The sequence below is a fragment of the Epinephelus fuscoguttatus genome, linkage group LG7 (assembly GCF_011397635.1).
Source record: "Epinephelus fuscoguttatus linkage group LG7, E.fuscoguttatus.final_Chr_v1".
Taxonomy (NCBI): domain Eukaryota; kingdom Metazoa; phylum Chordata; class Actinopteri; order Perciformes; family Serranidae; genus Epinephelus; species Epinephelus fuscoguttatus.
In genome coordinates this window covers 19527431-19546060 of record NC_064758.1, presented here as the reverse complement: position 1 = coordinate 19546060, position 18630 = coordinate 19527431, and the positions used below count along the sequence as shown (strand labels likewise).

Sequence of the window (18630 nt, the reverse complement as noted above, 5' to 3'; positions counted from 1 at the left end):
TAGCTGTTAAGTTACTGTTTTATTGTGGAGGTCACACCTCATGTTCCCGCCTTGTCTGCACCACCCTGATTTGTTTCACCTGTTCCTCACCAGCCCTGCTGACACCTGTCCTTTGTTGACTCCCTTCCTTCCTTCGTGTTCTTGGTCTGTGTGTTTTCCCGGTTTCATTATCAGTTCGTCTGTGTTTCTGGCTTCATTCCCTGATTTGTCTTTGGTCCATGTGTTCCTCGTGTCATACTGTTAGTTCTTGTTTAGTAAGTCAGTTTGTTAGTTCTGTTTTGCACTTGGTTCCTGGAATTATTTCTGCCTGCATCCTCACGTTTCTGTTGCCTGCCTATTTTTGATGACTGAAACCAGGGCTGCATTAAGCCCCGACAAAAACTGAACAGAAATGGCTGTGCGTTGAACACCCTGTTGTATTACGCATTTTTAAGGTTCAGTTCAAGGTCTGGTTTAAGGTTTAGTGCAGTTTAAGGGGGCTTTACAGGCATGGGAAACATATGTTTACATTACCAAAGCAAATATGAAATAAAAACAAAAACTGTATTTAACATTTGCATGTTGTTGCTAATTGGGTACGACTCTGACACACCCACCAAACAAGAGAAAACATACCGAAGCTCATGGCACACCGTTTCACAGAAACATGTTGTTTAGCCTGAAAGCTGTAGCAACATGGTGCACACCATCTTGAGACTGAACATGCCCCAGCTCTTGTAATTAAAGCTTGCCTTTGCTCCTGCAACCTGCCTGCCTTGTGTCTTGCATTTGTCTCCTTTTGAACTGAAACCTAACACCAAGTTAAAATAGCATTATTCCTACATGCCAAAGCACAAAGGAGTAAAGACAGAAACATGGAGTGAAAATATCACTGTGGAGATCACCTTAAATTAAACCTTAAACTACTGGGTCAAAAAGCGTGTCCCAGCCTTATTTGAATAGCTTTGCCGCTGCCTCCCTTGCTGGGACCACACCCATCTTCGAACTCTGCCTTCATTTTGATCACAACACCGTAAAGTTTCATGACTGCATCTTGTATGGTTGCAAAGCTATTGTGTTGACAAAATCTGTACACAGACAGCCGTATAAACACCAGAAAATACTCCAAATGGCTTTTGTTGTGTCACCTGAACACATTTCGCCATGATGGCACACCCAAACACACACAGATTCACAATCCCAGCTGTTGCAGCATTGTCACGTCTGGTAACACAGTGATAATGTTCTATTTCATGAACTGGAAAGTGATGTTATGATAATAAATGGATGTCTAGTGCCAGTCTGTGGAGGACTTTCTGAGAACTACAAGTTTCAGTGCAGTGGCTGCTGTTTTTTGTTTTTTTTTGCCAGCTCAGATTTTGTGGATAATGAACCCCGTCAACATCACCAGCACCCTGCGGTGCAACAAAATAGAGATTGGAAAACAATGACAAGGAGACATTTGAAAAATGACCACCAAGCTTGATGTAGTCCTTGTTTCTACGTGCTGCGTTTTCTTGGCCACAGACGCTGCACAACATGAGTAATGAACCCCACTCCTTCTCTCAAATTCTCCTCCCTTTGTTTTCAAGACAGAAGAGCTGCGAAATCACAGCAGATGTTTTGTTATCTCGAGGAACCACAACAACACAGAGGACACATTCTCGTCTGTTTCCAGGCATTGTGAAAGCTACATGTGAGCCTTGGTGGCCCTTGAGCACTGCTATAGGATCAGTTTTTTCTTCGAGTTAGCAATAAGAATTTAATAACTAAGGCGGATCTCAGGATGGCTAAAAAGGCAGCTGCTCTTTAGGGCAGAGAAAGCTTTTTGACAGACTAATAGCAACATGAAAAATGCATGAGCTGTTGGAAGGCATGGGTGAAAGGGAAAACTACAGTGTCAGAGAAGACGGATGCAAAGAGAAAAGAGATAAAACAGTGAAAGAGAGGTGTGCATCTGAGTGAATAATGGACTCGGATTAAAAAGAAGGGAAAGACACTGAAAGAGAGGGAGATTAGAGCAGCAGAAAAATGGCTGCATGTTTGTGGTGCAGTTCTGTGGAGGACATCTGAAGTCAGATCAGTTGGACAGCTGGGGGGTTTGTCAGCCTTAGTTACTGTCATCTATGCTCAGCTATCCCCCTATGTTCTCTCTCTTCATCAGCAACACCCACTTCCTGCACTGCAGCGAAAATATCACAGAAAACAACCTCATAATAAGTCTACATCTATTCACAGTCGGCACCTGATTCTTTTCCCTCGCCGAATAGAAATAAATATTCACCAGGTGGCTTCACATGAGGTCGATAACGCTGAGCTGAGCTATTGATTATGTCTTAGTGGAAGTTCTCTGATGTTGATCTCAACTGTGTCTGCCTAAAACAACATGATTACAGCCATGCATGTCGAGGGCAGACACTTTAATCCTCTCTACATCTCATGGGATATACAGTATTCCGTTCTGCTTGACCAGGCTTCATGACAGGATTTCATAACGCTCTAATTAGTATGTTTCACAGCTCAAGGCTAGTGATTTGATGAGATACTCGTTATGTGGTAAAACATGTGAAAGAAACGCTGGTTTCGTAAGTTTCACTCTTTTGAACTCAACGCTACTGATCTCTTTTCCAGCTCCTCAGCCTCAAGTTTACTTTTAGGACGTAACATATGAGTGATGAAACCAAAGGTATGAAAAGATGTTATGATACTGGTAACTGGGTACTGGTTTGAAATAAAAAGCAGAAAAATACTCATTGTAATGTTCAATGAACACAGTGCAATTAAATCAATGCTGACATGTGAGGATGAAAGAGTTAACAGCAGTAATAAAATGTGTTATGATGCCAGAGGAAATCTTGGTCCCATGTGAAGGTGATTTTTGTTTGAATGTTCAGATCACAGCATTCATGTGTTTCTGCTCATGTTACAGAACGTACCCATCTACTGCAAATTACATGAAAGTTAACACGGCATCTCGTGCTGAATATTCAGTTAATCAACTAATTTGTCAACAGAAAATCACTGGAAACTGTTTAATCTGATTCAAGCTTCTGAAATGTGAGGATTTGCTCCTTTCCTCCATTTTATATCTTACTTGATTATCTTTGGGTTGTAATTAGCCAGATGTACAATGTCGGTCAAGACTGAAATATCAAAACAAATATATAAAAAAAACTATTGGATTGATTACCATGAAATGTTATACATATGGTGCCCAGATGATAAATCTCACTGACTTTTGTGATCCCCTGAAGATTTCCTTTGGCACCACTGTGAAGTTCACATATGCGATTTTGAGCAAAAATGTCTTGACCATAGACTGTGGGTGCATTCCGAATCGCGTAATTTTTCTTCTTACTTTTAGCAGGTACAGCAGCTGCCCTTAAAAAGTAGGTACTGTTGCATACAGAATGCACACAATTGGATACTCCTGTACGTCCTCATAATGTTACACCTTGAACTTTGACCATGATGATAAAACAAGATGCTACTCACCGAGCTTGCTAGTAACGGAAGTCAACCCGGACAGCTATGATGTTGTTATTTTGCAATAAGTTATAACTGCATACATTATAGATTCTTACATAAAATATTCACAATAGTGAAATTACATAGGCCACACATTTCTCTGTCATTATTATCTAATAATTATGGCCTTTTGTTGTTGATTATATTTAAGATCATTTTATTCAATTTAACAATTAATATTCCTGTTATTACTAATGGACTGGTCATCGATCATCTGAATGCGCTGTCATCCATCACTGCGACTTCTGACGGTCGATAATGATGTATCATCTGCTGTGCAGAGGATTGTGGGTCAGAGTCGCCAGGAAAACATGCTGGCTTGCATACTGCAAAACTGGACCAGATATAGTAGAACATCCTAGTATTTTTGACATACTATGTATTGGGACATATTAAATGTTTTTCTGGCATACTATATAGTATGGTAGTATGGGTACTGGAACGCACGGTGTATAAAAATAATGAACTCAGCCACAGTGTTGTCACCGACTGGTTTATAGATGTCAATTTCGAGGCTTCGAGCTTGGCATTTTGGCTGTCAACATCTTGGATATTTGAAGCCAGAAGTGACCTGAGGTAATATTTGGACAAATGTAAACGGGTGGCTATTATAAAATTTCACCCCCCATACTATACAGTTGTCATGAACAGGGAAATTAGCCTTAGACACTTAAATGTTTTTTTGTACCAGGCTGTAAACATGTTGATTCGCTGTAAAGTTTGACATTTTAACATGGGGGTCTATGGGGATTGACTCACTTTTGGAGCCAGCCTCAAGTGGCCATCAGACAGACTGCAGTTTTTAGCACTTTTGCGATGGCTTCATAAATCAGACATTTGGTCTTGGAAACTATTTGAATGAAATTTGGTTGAGACATGACTCCCTCAGGATGAAATGTAATAACTTCAGTGATCTTCAGACTTTTACTCCTGCACCATCATCAGGTCACACTTTTAAATAATATTTAATTTATATGTTGCTTTAGAGTTACAAAACTAACAACATTCCCATGAGTCTCAGCTGTATTTTCTGTGTATTGCTAAACAGCAAAGCTAAAAATCAAGAAAAGTCATGATAATCTTGGTAAGCTCAGTATATATGCTAAACATTACCTTGTTAGCATTATCACTATAAGCACGTTAGCAGGGTGCTGTTAGCATTTAGCTGAAACTGCACTGTATCTGTAGAGTACAGCCTCACAGAGCTGCTAGCGTATCTGTGATCTGTCATGTTTAGACTGTTGGTCTGAGAATAAGGATCATTTTTAGTTTGGGAAAATGTTGCATTTTCATGATTTTCTGGCATTTAAAACTACATAATTTAAATACTAAGAAGAAAAATAACCAACAGATTATTATCTATTATTTTTCTTTGAATGCTGCATCTCTGTGACCTCAAATATTTCACCATATTGTGAAATCAGCCTGAACATATTGTAGTTCAATCATTTCCAAAAGAGCCCTGAATGATGTTTACATAAATTACTTTACTTTCTCTTTACTGGCCGTCCAGCGGATTTACAAAGACAAACGGCTGCCAGTGTCTTTCACACTAACAAGCTGACGGCCACTATCTTGTTAGAGGAGGCCAGTTTTAAAAGCATGGCTTGTGTTGCAAGCTTCTTTGAGCTCATATTTGAAAATGTATTGTTAGTGAGAACAAGCAGAGCGAGTATCAGGCAGAGTCAGTCATGCTGGGCAGTTCTGTTTTCCTCTGTATCGGCACCACAGCAGAGTGATCGCAAAGACCTCTGAGAGGGTTTCAGACTGACAGCTGAGGCACAAACAAAAAAAAAAAAAACAGCTTGAAACTATGGAAGCAGGGCGGACGCTTACAAATGTTCTGAAAGCTGACTCTCAGCAGAACTCATAGCTGAACCCCTGGCTAATATTTTCAACTTATCCCTGTCCAATAATTCTATCCCTAAATCTTGGAAGGAGGCATATGTTTTGCCCATTTTTAAAGGGGGGGAGGGGTGGGTCCCTCTAGCCTGAACAACTATCGGCCTATTTCAAAACTCTCAGTGGTTGCAAAAATTATGGAATCCCTGGTGAATGACCAGCGAAAGGAGTTTTTATTAGAAAGCAGTCAGCTTAGCTCTGTTCAGTCTGGTTTTAGATCAGGTCATAGCACTATAACTGCTGCTTCCAAGGTGCTGAACGACATAATTCAGGGTCGTGATAATAATAAACACTGCACAGCAGTGTTTATTGATTTATCTAAGGAGTTTGACACTGTGGACCACACCATCTTAATCAACAGGCTCCATAATATTGGCTTGAGTGGTTTGCAAATTATCTTACTGACAGGTCACAGACAGTCCTTGCCGATGGTCAGAGGTCATCTTCCAAGTCAACTGCCCGGGGCGTGCCCCGAGGATCTATTCTGGGGCCTATCTTGTTCACGATTTATATAAACAACATTGGCACAGATATACAAAATTCTGATTCATCTAACTTTCATCTGTATGCAGACGATACAATTGTTTATTCTTGTGCCTCCTCTCTGTTTTGCGCTTTTCAGCACCTCCAAAAATTGTTTAGCTCGATTCAGGCTGATTGTAAAAATCTTAAACTGGTTTTAATTGCTAGTAAAACAAAAGTCATGCATTTCTCTAGATCCAACTCCCAGCCTCCTGTTCCTCACATTTTCACCACTGATGGAAAGTGCATAGAACAAGTGGCTTCCTATAAATATCTTGGAGTCTGGTTTGATTCTGAACTTACTTTTTCTATTCATTTGGATAATCTTGCCAAAAAACTCAGGATTAAACTACGATTTTACTTTAGAAACAAGCATTGTTTTAATCTCACTGCCAAAAAGAGACTTGTCATGGCTACCTTTCTTCCCATGATTGATCATGGTGATGTTCTTTATATGCATGCCTCTGCTGCATCCCTTAAAGCTATAGACACAGTCTATCATGGTGCCTTGCGTTTCATTTTGAATGCCAAATCTCTCACCCATCATTGTTTCTTATATGAAGGGTGTGGTCTGATATCACTAAACTGTCGCAGATGGCTCCATTGGCACATTTTTAGCTACAAAGCCATCTTAGGGCTACTCCCTGGCTATTTGAACCGCCTCCTCAATCGCTCTACTAGTGGGTACAGCCTGCGCTCTCAGGACTTTTTGTTGTTCTCGGTCCCTCGCACCTTCACTGAATTTGGGAAGTACGCTTTTAGTTACTATGCCCCTTGGTCCTGGAATCAGCTCCAGAAAATGCTAAGATTGGCTGACCTTGTTTCCTTGGGTGATTTTAAATGCTTGTTACAGTCTGTAAAAACAGAAGTCTGTAGCTGCTTTCTTTGAATTTGATGTGTACTGTATGTACTTTATGTATCTATGTACTGTTGTGTTTATGTTTTATGTTGTTGTATTGATGTAACTTCGGTTTGCTGCTTTCTTGGCCAGGGCTCCCTTGTAAAAGAGATGTCAATCTCAGTGGGACTCACCTGGTTAAATAAATAAATAAAATAAAATAAATGGTCAACAGTCTGTTGACGTTGTGCTAAATAAACACTGTGCAGAGGTGAAATTATCACCTACCTCTTTAGTTTTATCCATGGCCTTCAAAATGGCCACATTCAGCTTTTCCAGAGCAGACAGGACATTGACATATTCCCCCAGATGTGGAGTGAAGTACTCTGAAGGAGGAGAAGATTTGTTGAGCATACTTTGTGTCTGATCAGTGGTGTTTGCCCACAAGAGGGAAATAAATCACACTGATGGCATTAATTTAAATTAAAGTAGTTATGTCAATGTCATTGTTACACCTTAATTTCAGAGTCGGGGGCATGCTTATGTTTGAGTTATGGTTATCATTGGACAGATGAAACCTCAGGCCTTTGTGATACATAAAGGTGATCTTATATTAAGTAAAGTTTTGAGAGTAATTTTTATGAGCAAGATCAGTAAAATACAGCAAGAATGACACATAATTACCTGAGAGTTTGTCTATGTCCAGGTTTCTGTGAGACAATGGGAAGAAGAAAAAAAGAGATATTAATTTAAGACAGGGTTGCCACACATGTTCATAGACTAAATTTCCAAACTTCCCACTTTTCCCTGACCTGGCCTCTCGGAAACCTTTAGGCAGGTGTGCTGAAGTGAGTTGAGCGTGGAAGACACCACAGGGTTACAGTCCTTAACTGCCATGTTTTTGGTTAATCTTAGTTTTTATTGTTTGATGAAGTCGTTTTATACCCCATTGATTTGAACTTCGTTTTTGTAAAGGCCTGCTCATTTGGGGAATGTTTGTTTGGGAATTTTGTTTTAATTTTTTTTAATGCAACAGTCAAGACAATCAGTTAGCGTCATCTTGCAACTCTCCATACATCCTGCAAATAAGTCAACTCTAAAATCAACCGAAACACTCAAACAGTGAGTAAAACTAAACCAAAGACAGTGAGTTCATCATATCTCCCGATATGGCATCTGTGCTTAGTGCTAATTAGCGAATGTTAGCATGCTAACAAGATAAACTCAAATGGTGAACACTAAACCTGCACACATTAATACCTGCCTAATGCCAGTGTGTTTGCATGCTGACATTATCATGCAACCTCAGCCTCAGTCACTAGCATGGCTGTAGACTCTTGTTTTCTTGTGGCTTTCCACAATCAAGAAGGCATTGATTTTTACACCTGATCTCTGAGGGCGTTCAGACAAGGCATTAAACACAGCAACTGCCTTGCAACTAAACCTAGAAGCACTTTGAGTGCACATAGAGAATAATGTGCTGTATTTATACTCATTATAATGTAGGCTACTGTAATGAACAGTCTGGGCAAAATGTGTAAGGCATCATGTGTGCTGTTTCAGTCAGTATTAGACTATGGTTTCAGTAACTTGGTATTTGATATGATTATGTTACCTTCAATATCTAAATTAATGCACAGTGTTTGTTGTGTATTGCAAGCTTTCTGTCTAAAGTTGACAGTACACAAATTAAGTTAAGCTGCACATTTGAGGGTATAAGTAAAGCTGTAACGCCTGAGAGATTTCTCATTCTGCTTAATCACTGTGGTGCCCACACACAAAGAACGTCCTCTCGTGTATTTTTTTTTTAAACTATAAAACCAGACTTTTTTAGTCCACATAACGTCTTTTAAAAAGTTTAAATTAAGCTGGTGGCAGAGGCAAATGTTTTGCATCTTTCCTAATCATATGTGTGCTCATCTGTGTGCAAACAAAGTGCTGTAAACTCTTGAGTCTTTCACGGCAGAATTAAAACCCTCTATGGAATATTGACATAATCTTCACTGAAGGGAGGTGTTGACATCTCACTGCCAGGCAGCAGGAGAGCAGGAGGGGCTACAGATGGCAGGAGAGTTGGAGGACGTCCAAAAGGGAGATAAGCTCACTCTGTCTGCTGCCTGTCGATGGAGCAATACAGCTCCTGCATCTGGTCTTCAGTGAGGACACCATCAGTGAAGTACGACTGGAACTCCTCCAAGGACAGCTTCCCATCGTCTGAAAGGAGACAAACCCGTAAAAATTACACCTCATTGAACCCTGAGAGGTTTTATCACCTTAACGAAGAGCTTCTACATTATTCAATATAATGGAACAAGGCTACTTTGGCTTCACAACACTTACTTAATTTCAGAGATAACCTTGATGCTGTTGCAAATGAAAATAATTCACATAAATAGGCATAACTCCAAGATCTGTCTTTATTTAGCTTTAAAACCTCTGTCAAGGACAAAACTACACTTAGAAGTGTTTCTCATAAAAGTGAATTAAACTAATTTCCCCTTGTGCGACTCCATTACTGCAGCAAATGAGTATTTGTTGTATTATGTGTTGTGATGCAGCTGAAAATCCAATTTCTGCTCTTAGGAGTAATAATTACCTAATTGAGCGCCACAGCTTCTTTTTAAAAGGACACCACATTTCTGCTTTTATCTCCTCACGGCTGAAACCTGATACTGCAAAACAATTTACCCACTGTTTTGATTTCTGCTGCAATTCACTTCCCCTCTTGCAATTTTGTAAAAATCAAATAAACACAGTTTGCACATCAAGCAATCTCACACCAGTGTGTTAATGGCAGAGGATAAACAGAAAGACGTGACGCTGAAAGCGAGCACAGTCCGCCTCTGATAAGCAGCTTCTGGGGCTGTGTGCTGCAGGGTCCGTGGGGTCCCGAGGAAATTAGGAGCAAGGATTGAGGGCTAGTTTGAGTAGTCAGAGCAGCGCTCACTAACGGACTAACTTCAGAGGGTAATGAGATCTCGCCTCCATCTCGCCAGCTTCGCTCTGTAAGCACTGAAGCCTTTTGAGACCTGGCTCTGAGATCCCTGCCAGGCAACAGAGCTCCGACTGATAGGCCTGTGCCAACAGTAAATCATATCATCTGTTATGTTTGTGAGAACTATTTTGACATGTTGCCAGCTCGCACAGTGGATGGCTCTGGACACGATGCAGCAAAGGCTTGCGAGCAAAATGACAAATTTCCAGAAGAGATTTGCCTCAAGTTTTATTCTATGTTTACTAATAACATTCGAGTGGAAAGTGTTTTACATTGTTCTGTTTTGAATCACTATATACTGGTCATACCCTTAAGCATAGGCATAAATTTCGGGTTGGGGGGGGTAGAGCAGGGATGCAGGGGACACATAAATATGGATATTTACAATGTGTACATTTATCCCTATCAATACAAACATGAAAGTAGCAGATGACTTTCATTTTCACAAAATTTAAGACATTTACGCCATAAATCGGTGCATAAAAATTCACCAGAATGCAAAAAATTAAATATGTGATACTCAAAATGACTCCCAAACCCTCCCATTTCATATGTTCCCTCCTCAATGTTGAAATGAAACCAACACTCTTGCCCTCAAGATGTAAATCTGTGGGTTTACTGAACATTTGTTGGCCACATTAAACTTCAGATGGAAGATGAGGCCATTAGAATCCTAATATCTATCTCAAACTTCCCTGTAAAAGTCTTTCCACATGATGTAGGAGTAAACACAATCTGTTACACCTCTGACTCATTCTCCAGCCTTCTCCATCAGATCTGCCTTGGTGTAGATTCACACCCAATTAGACACCAGAATACAAGTTACAGTGCAGCTCAGATGGCACATTATGCAAGTGTTGCTGTTTTTTTAAGGAGCAGAGCTGCAGTCGCAGTCGTCGAACGTCTGAGCTTCTCACCATAGGCTGTGTTTGGCTCTCAAACTAAAGGACAGTAGTCTGTGCAGCATGTGTTTAGCCTGGGAGATTTGTGATTTGTTTCCGAATTTCATTACGTGATCATAATGTGCAGAAGTAGGCTTTGGAGGCATGAACTGACAATTGGTATTGATAGGGTGAGTCAAGTAATTGATTAGTGAGACTGTCCTCAACTGAAAATCAGACAGTATTACAGATTGTGGGGATGAAGCCGGTTTCACAATAAACCATGCTAAAATTCTCAACTGTTAGTACGACCATATCAAATTAAAATTTGATTAAAACCATGTTCGATAACCATGCTTTGAAAAACTCATGGTAAATACTGTTCAGCATCGACCAAAGTTATCAACAGTCTCCAAGACGCAGGTGCAGCATGCAACGTGGGTTTGTTTTGCTATTCCCTTGTTTACAGAGTAGGAGGTACAGCAGGTAAACCCAGAGATGCTACTGGTCCCTTGTCCGCATTTAAAGTGACACAGACACTCAAACAATCATTTCTTTATTGTTAATGCACATTTGATATAGTTTTTACATGATGACATGGCACTGTGAGACAGTAAAATGTCGGTGGCATGGGATATAAAAAACACTCCTTTAACGGAAAATGTAGAAACATTAAAAATACTATCCAAAAAAATCGTAGACTATTTTTTGGCTATTTAGTTGGATGCTGACAAAGCTACTCTGAATATGTCACATAAAACACTTTAACGTAATGCCAGACTGTTTCTGCTACCAAAGTAAAAGGGTAGATAAGTAGCTTATATAGTTTATGACTGATGAAGGCTATCTGACCCAAATGATGCATTTATAACTACAGGAGTCAAATAACAGAGTGTGGATTATTTTTCTAATGAAATATCTTATTTTTCCCAGTTCTCATCACACAGGTGTCTAATGTTATTTTGAGCTGCAGTGATGGAATCAGTGTGTGAGTGTTAAATTAGCAACACTGTCAGCAATCATTGCAGGTTAAAATAAACTTTGCATGAATTAAAGTACTGCCAAAAGCATGTGTTTAGTGTTGTAAACGACCTCTCTGTTAGAAGCTCTGCTTTATAACAGTGGAAAGAGAGCACTGGAACAATGAATTTATTCTACTGATCTATAACAGTATATCCTCCTAAGACCCGACAATTCATTTTCGTCCTCTGTGGGGGACATGAGTCTGAGACTTCAAAGTTAAACATCATTTATGCAATCTATTTGAGTCCCACTGTACTGTCAAGAGGACATCCAGGGCTTTCTAATGATACCACAGTTGTGGGGGTGTGGCTAACAGAGCACATGCACTCTCTTTTCAAAATGGCAGGAATCACAGCTTCCACATTATATGGCATCAAGGGAGGAAAGTGATCAATTTTTTAGATATCATGTTTCTGTTGCTAATAATCAAATTGTTTCTTCAATATAAAAGTCTTAACTTCAATTTAGTAAGATTTCAGAAATGTACAATATTTTTAACCCTGTCAAAACACAACTTTTATTCAATGTCCTTTGTAGGGGACAGCGGGACTTGCTAACTTCTGTTTTCAACCAATTTCCAATTTCCATACTTCCGAAATTGTGAAGTGTATCAAATGTAACATGTTTTTGTGTGTTTCAAAGACAAAAAACTGCTTCCTGTTATACCATGCATGATCTGTTTCTACCGTTTTTTTCCCCCCGTTAAAGGGGTTTTGTTGGGGGAGTTTTTCCTTATCCGCTGCAAGGGTCCTAAGGACAGAGAGATGTCGTATGCTGTAAAGCCCTGTGAGGCAAACTGTGATTTGTGATATTGGGCTTTATAAATAAAATTGATTGAAATTGATTGATCTGTTGTTAGTGCTGTGTGTGATGTGACCTAAACCCAGCTTTAGGTGACTATCAAGTGTGCAGAATGCAGTTTACTTAAAAAGCTCCACAATGAGATGTTACTTCAGTGTTCAGATGTGTTTCCTTCATCTAACTATTCTTTATTGAATGCATTTAACCGTTTTAAATGCTCATGAAATGAAAAGAAATTGGATTAATCTGTTTTAAGTGTTCAGGAAATGAAAAGAAATGTAATTTATCTGTTAGAAAAAAATGAAATTTTACACAAAGCAAGACCCGATGTCCACTGTAAGGGACATTTGATTAAAAAATAAATAAATAAACAAATAACATTCATGATTTTTTTTTTTTTTTTTTGCTGTAACATGTTTCTTTCAACTACAATACTTAAACTATCTAAAAAAAATCTAAATATCAAAACCTTTTTTCTTCCGGGTCTCAGGAGGTTAAATACGCTACTCATTTTTACCTGAGACTCTGGACTTTCTATGGATACTTTTTCTACAGTGATCTGATTGGTCAGAGGTTGGGGAGATGTTGACAGCCTGTGATCCCATACCCTGAAGTTAACCTGTTCCTGAGCAGGTTAGCTGTTCAGCATAAGTTGCCACAGTGATTTATCCTGGAAAAGAGAGAACCAGCTTCGTAGTACTGAAAACCCAGAATTAACCCTGAAGTTACCTCGCTAACTCCAAACCCTGCTTCGTAGTACAAGCCTCTGTCGTCCAGCTGCGTCCTGAAGTAAAGAGATGCTTTTATAGATTTAAGCTACCTAATCTTTACCAAACCTTAACCAGAACTTAACTATACAGAATACCACATCAGGACATGGTCATGTGGCTCGTTTTCATGACAAATATCCTATTTTGTTGTTTATGTTGGAGGATTTGTGAGATTAGTCCATCAGCAATAATTCTGATAATCAGTTAACTATTTTGTCAATTATCAAGCAAATATGGCAAAAATATTTGCTAGCAGCTGCATCTCAGCCTCTGCTGGTCAGAGACATGATCTGTCTGGAGAACAATAACAGGGAAAACAAATGCACATTTTGAGATAAAAAATTGTCAGTGAGAATCATGTAATAAGTGTCAAAATAATGCGAAAAACTTGTTCCTGACTGCGAAGATTCATGTGAATGCCGGCCTAAAATTAGAACAACAACTCAGAAAGTTGGTGGTTTTGGTAGACGCCTTGATGACTTTGATGTCATATACAAAAACTTGGTGGGAGACAGTTAATGTTTGGTTGATGGTAAAAACAAATGTGTTAATTTTTGTATTGCATATCAATTTTTTGTTCACATATAATTTCTGACATGGTTTTAGGTTGTAACTGTTAGTTGCTGTCCATATAGAGTGACCTGCATTGGTTAGTAAAGTTAATTATTAGCACTAACCCTAACTAGTCAAGTAAAGTAATATTTTTGTGGTTTTAGTGAATATACTGGTGCAGAAACAGCCTTTAACATGTTGTTTAAATGCTCTGGCAATTAAATACAACGCATCTTTTTAGCATCCATGTTGTTTCCACACTACAAGTAGGAGGACCAACTTCCCACCTCGAGAAACAGGAAAATCCAAAGAGCACGTGAATGCAGCATAAGAGCAGACCAGACATTTTCCTCCACATGTGCAACCACATGCACTGATTATACACTGGAACAGTGGAAAGCACAAATTTACTGTCCTCCTCTCAATATTAAATTTGTACCCACGGTGATTAAATACTCTGCATCGTTTATTTTATGCTTGTGCAGGCTTGTCCCACTTTGTGAAGTGGATTAATATCTTTAAATGATAAGTTACGATGTAATATATTGATGATATTAGACAAAATCTCATGTAGCTCTGTGTGAGCACAAAAGCTGTCACTGTCATCAACATTCAGCTCCCAAGACAGCGGGATTCAATTAGAGGATATGCAGATTAAGCAGCAATTGATCTCGAGGCTTCGTGACTAACAACTGTCAATACGACACCTCTGCAGGGAAATCTGAAGTGTTGTTATGACGGATGATAAATCAGTGCCTCACAACAGAAGCACAGCAGTTTACTAGCTTTAATTGTCTCATTTCACACTTAATAAAACTGCAGATCCACCTGCGACCTCAAAGAAAATCTCTCTCTCTGTACTGACATTCGTATCTTTCCAGGACCGTTCTTCCTTGAGGGAAAGCTTAAAGTGCTAAAAACCAAAACAGCACCAATAATTCATAAAGCCCTACAGTGCAATTCAGGAGAATGAGAGAGATAAGAATAGACTGAAGAGCAGACCGAGACAATAAATAAACTCGCCTTACAGAGAAACACAGTGAAGCTAGTTCAGTATTTCAGCTTTAACGAATTTTTAATCATTGTGTGTTCTAAGTTTAAAAAATTGAAAACACTTTCTGTTCGCAGGTTCAAATTTCAGGTGTCAAATCTGTCTGGACTAATTAATGGAGAATTCAGTTGCTAAAATAGTGAGCCAGCTACAGATGCTGCAGCACTTCTGTACATCACTGCATCCTTTGAGGATTCTGCAGCAGTCTACAATCCTCCCTGCCACTGCACTGAATACAGCATTAATTAAAAAACTGCAAGTATGTGCGGCACAAAGCTCACAGTGAGCCTTATTATTGGAGTGTCGAGAGAGAAAAAGTAAAACTACCCTAAGCACCTCACAACTATTTTTCTATACCATGAAAAATAATAATTAAAACAACAGTGGTGTGCTGTGTGTGAACCCCATCAACTGCCTCGTTGACAAATCATTATTTAGCCCGCTTTTTTTAACGATTCAGCTCAGATAATGACACTTTAGTCTGTTATGAAGACTCCTAAAGGCAAATGTGTGACTTATCACACTTGACAAAATGAGTTTGTTTATTTTAAAAGACAAAATCTAGTCGCTTACTTATCAATGTTTTTCACACCTCTTTTTTCCCCTGATGACAAATCAGAGCTGCACTGAAAAACTTGATTCTAACACCATTGATTAAATCCTCGTCCACATCTCTGAGCTCAGTGTGCAGCAGCATTAGAAAGTGACCTCAGCACACGGCTGCTGAGTACAAGCTGTCAGTATCTACTTCATGTTTTTGTATTCATACAATTGTTTTATTGCTTAAAAGAGCTGTAATTCCTCATTACAACAGCGTGGAGGAATAAGAGTGTAGTGGGTTGGTAGCCAGCCCTCATTATGTGGTAAATCCGCAGTGCTCGGAGCATATCATGGCAGCCCACTCAGTGCTGATTGGTAGGAGGCACTTTCCTCTCGGGTGCACGACTCAGTGAGTTCGTGAAGACAAGAACCAAGCGGAGCTCAGCTGCAAATTGAAGATAGCTACCACAAACATGAGTTCTCTCCTCTCGCTTTATCTTCCGTCTTTCTACAAAGAGTGAAAAATAAAAGCTTTGTGCGAGCACTGGAGGGCGGTGGGTGGAGGAGGAGACGACTCGAGGCTTCACGGAAAGCATTTAATATAAACACTTCACTTACTGCAATGGAGATTACATCTATTTTCATTATGATGTCACACCACTGTTGTGTTTTCAGCCACTGTGTTCCACTAATTCACACAGTAATCGCCCGAGAGGACACACAACTATCAACTAAGAAATAAACAACCACCCACCCTCTTTTTCCATTTTCTACACTTTCTTCACAACAGCCACAAAAAAAAAAAAACATCTTTCAAGGGCTCCTTCATAATTCACAATTTTTTTTCTGCATCTGAATATCTCCACACGAGCCGGGAGGCACCTCAGACAACCTCTGCTCATGTTGTATCATTAATCCTGCTCTTATGTAACACTTTCACTGTCCTCCTGAGGAAACTGATCAGAGTTCATCGATACTCTGCAGTGCATGCATTAATCTCTCGCCCCTTTTTACATTCCACTAAATGGAGTTGCAGCGCATGAATAAAAAATTAAGAGCAACAACATTTTTTCTATTTGTCAGCACTGTTTTTTCAAGCAGAGCTCAACGCCCTGTGTTTTCCCATGAGATGATTCAGGCAGGGTTCTTTGAAGTAAAGAGTTGATTTAAATGTAACACTATAATGCATTAATCAAATCTAACAGTGACACGTTTGCAGGGGAGAATATATTAAAATCACATTAGGTACAAGTCTTCAGTCTGTTTGTACCATTTGGAGTTTAAAAATTGATTTTTCTACTGAGGCCACAGTGACTGCATAGCACGATTACTGCAGTCTTGCTGAGGATATTTTATTAGATATCACTGAGATGAGCACTGCATGGAGTTCATCCTGTCAAATCCAATCACATCCCGAAACTGAAAAGATGCAGCTGCACTTAACCTTGGTTATTTATAACCTTCCTTCTTGGATCTCTCAAAGATGGCAGTAAACAGAAAGAGCCACACAAGTCACATAAATCCCCTCAGAGCCAAAACAGGTCACCCGTCTGAACAGGGTCATCAGACTTGTGCCTTTTTTTTTTAATGTGTCACTGTTGTGTCGGATTTTAATGTGCAACAACTCCTTCAAAGAGATTTTTAATTAAGTTATAATTTGCCGTATAATCTAATTAGATGCATATTTTGCTTACTCACCATTTTTGTCTGCCCGGCGGAATATCTGCAATAAGGGGAGAGGATTATGTTAAAGTTTTTTCAGCTTTGCAGACAGGCACAAATGACAAAGGCAGTGGAACAAAATAAATACATGTGTCAACAATATTTGAAGTTATGAGCAATTAAGGGAAAGAACATTGTGAGGAAATCCATCTGTATTAGACTTTTTCAGGCGTATTCATTTTTCTTCATGCACAGGAGAACATTCAGGAGGAGCTGTAATTTCCACATTTCAATAACAATAGAGACATCTCAGAAAATGAAACGCTAACATTATGTGCACCCGTGTGGAGCTTTGGAATAATAGCTTTTATGATTTTTTTTTTCCTCTCAGGGCATCGAGAACGATCATGCTGCTTTAAGATGTATCACCGGTTTTCTGCAAAACCTACAAGCAGGAAGAAACAGTCCTTTGTGTTCACTGATTGATGCTGCAAACACGGTTATAAAATCATCACTGATATCTTCAGCCTCATCGCAGCGTAACACCAAGCCTGTGAGAAGTCAGATCCGTTGGTGTAGTGTGAGTTTTTTTGAGTGAGATCAGAGTGGCACCTCTTTCATTTCAGAGTGTTTTTTTTTATTTTTATTTTTTTAATTTCCTGCCCAATCATCTTGTGCGGACCAATGGAGTCCAGCGGCTAGTTGATTAACTGTGGTGAGCAGTGCAATCACATCCAGCTGTCACCTTTCAAGCACATTAGGGTGTGAAGGTCTGGACACGCTCTGCACACATCACCTCCTCTATGCAAGACACAGCCACTGAGCCTTACAGAAATCTATATGAGAATGGATGGTATTGAACGTACAGAATAATGAAGACTGCACTGAACATCTTGGAAACCTGGAAAACGCTAGGCCTATATGTAGGGATGTTCCTAACAAATAATTTCCCTGATGTTTAAAGAGAAGTTAAAACTAGTTGACTTGTGTAAATATATGAAAACACTCAAAAACAGTCAAATATCAGAATTTTAAAAAATCTAAGGGTAAACATTGTCTGAAAAAATACTGTGTATATTATAAGAGTCATTCACTTTGTACTGTATAATTAGCCACAGTGAACCATCAAGTCTGCTCTTGTCCATATAAAAGTTATACTATCATTGTATGTTAATGCATTATTTTTCGATTTCAGAAAGTCTTCACTGCCTTGCCTCAAAACAATAAAGTGAAACGGTCAAAAGCTAATGCAGATGTGATGTTTACTATGAAGGATTGCACACCTTAAGATAGATTCAAGAGTCAGCTAGAGGACTTTGATGTGATCCAGACATGAATGGAAACCAGTGGCTGTAAATAGAGAAGTAGATTCAAGCTGGAGCCAGACTGATTCTTGAATCTGAGGCTAATACAAATACCAATTATCAGCCAAAACACTTGTTTTTAATATACACCCATTACATAAACAATTATTTTTTCTAAAGCCCCCTTTATAATTGTTTCATAAATGGTTATGACCAAGATAAGTGCTGTGGTGTTGTCACGATATCACTGGAATTTTTTAATTTCATACAACACAAAAATGT

At 39.2% G+C, this 18630-nt stretch overlaps 1 protein-coding gene across 1 annotated transcript in view; it reads right to left on the bottom strand.

Annotated features, from left to right (window-relative positions):
• Positions 1-18630, bottom strand: part of LOC125892324 (N-terminal EF-hand calcium-binding protein 1-like) — a 32350-nt gene that overhangs the window by 9892 nt on the left and 3828 nt on the right. The window contains exons 2-5 of the mRNA XM_049582274.1: positions 17081-17105; positions 8875-8983; positions 7454-7479; positions 7058-7155 (exon numbers count right to left, since the gene is read on the bottom strand). Coding sequence (XP_049438231.1) covers positions 7058-7155; positions 7454-7479; positions 8875-8983; positions 17081-17105 — 258 coding nt within the window. The remainder of the gene's footprint in view (positions 1-7057; positions 7156-7453; positions 7480-8874; positions 8984-17080; positions 17106-18630) is intronic.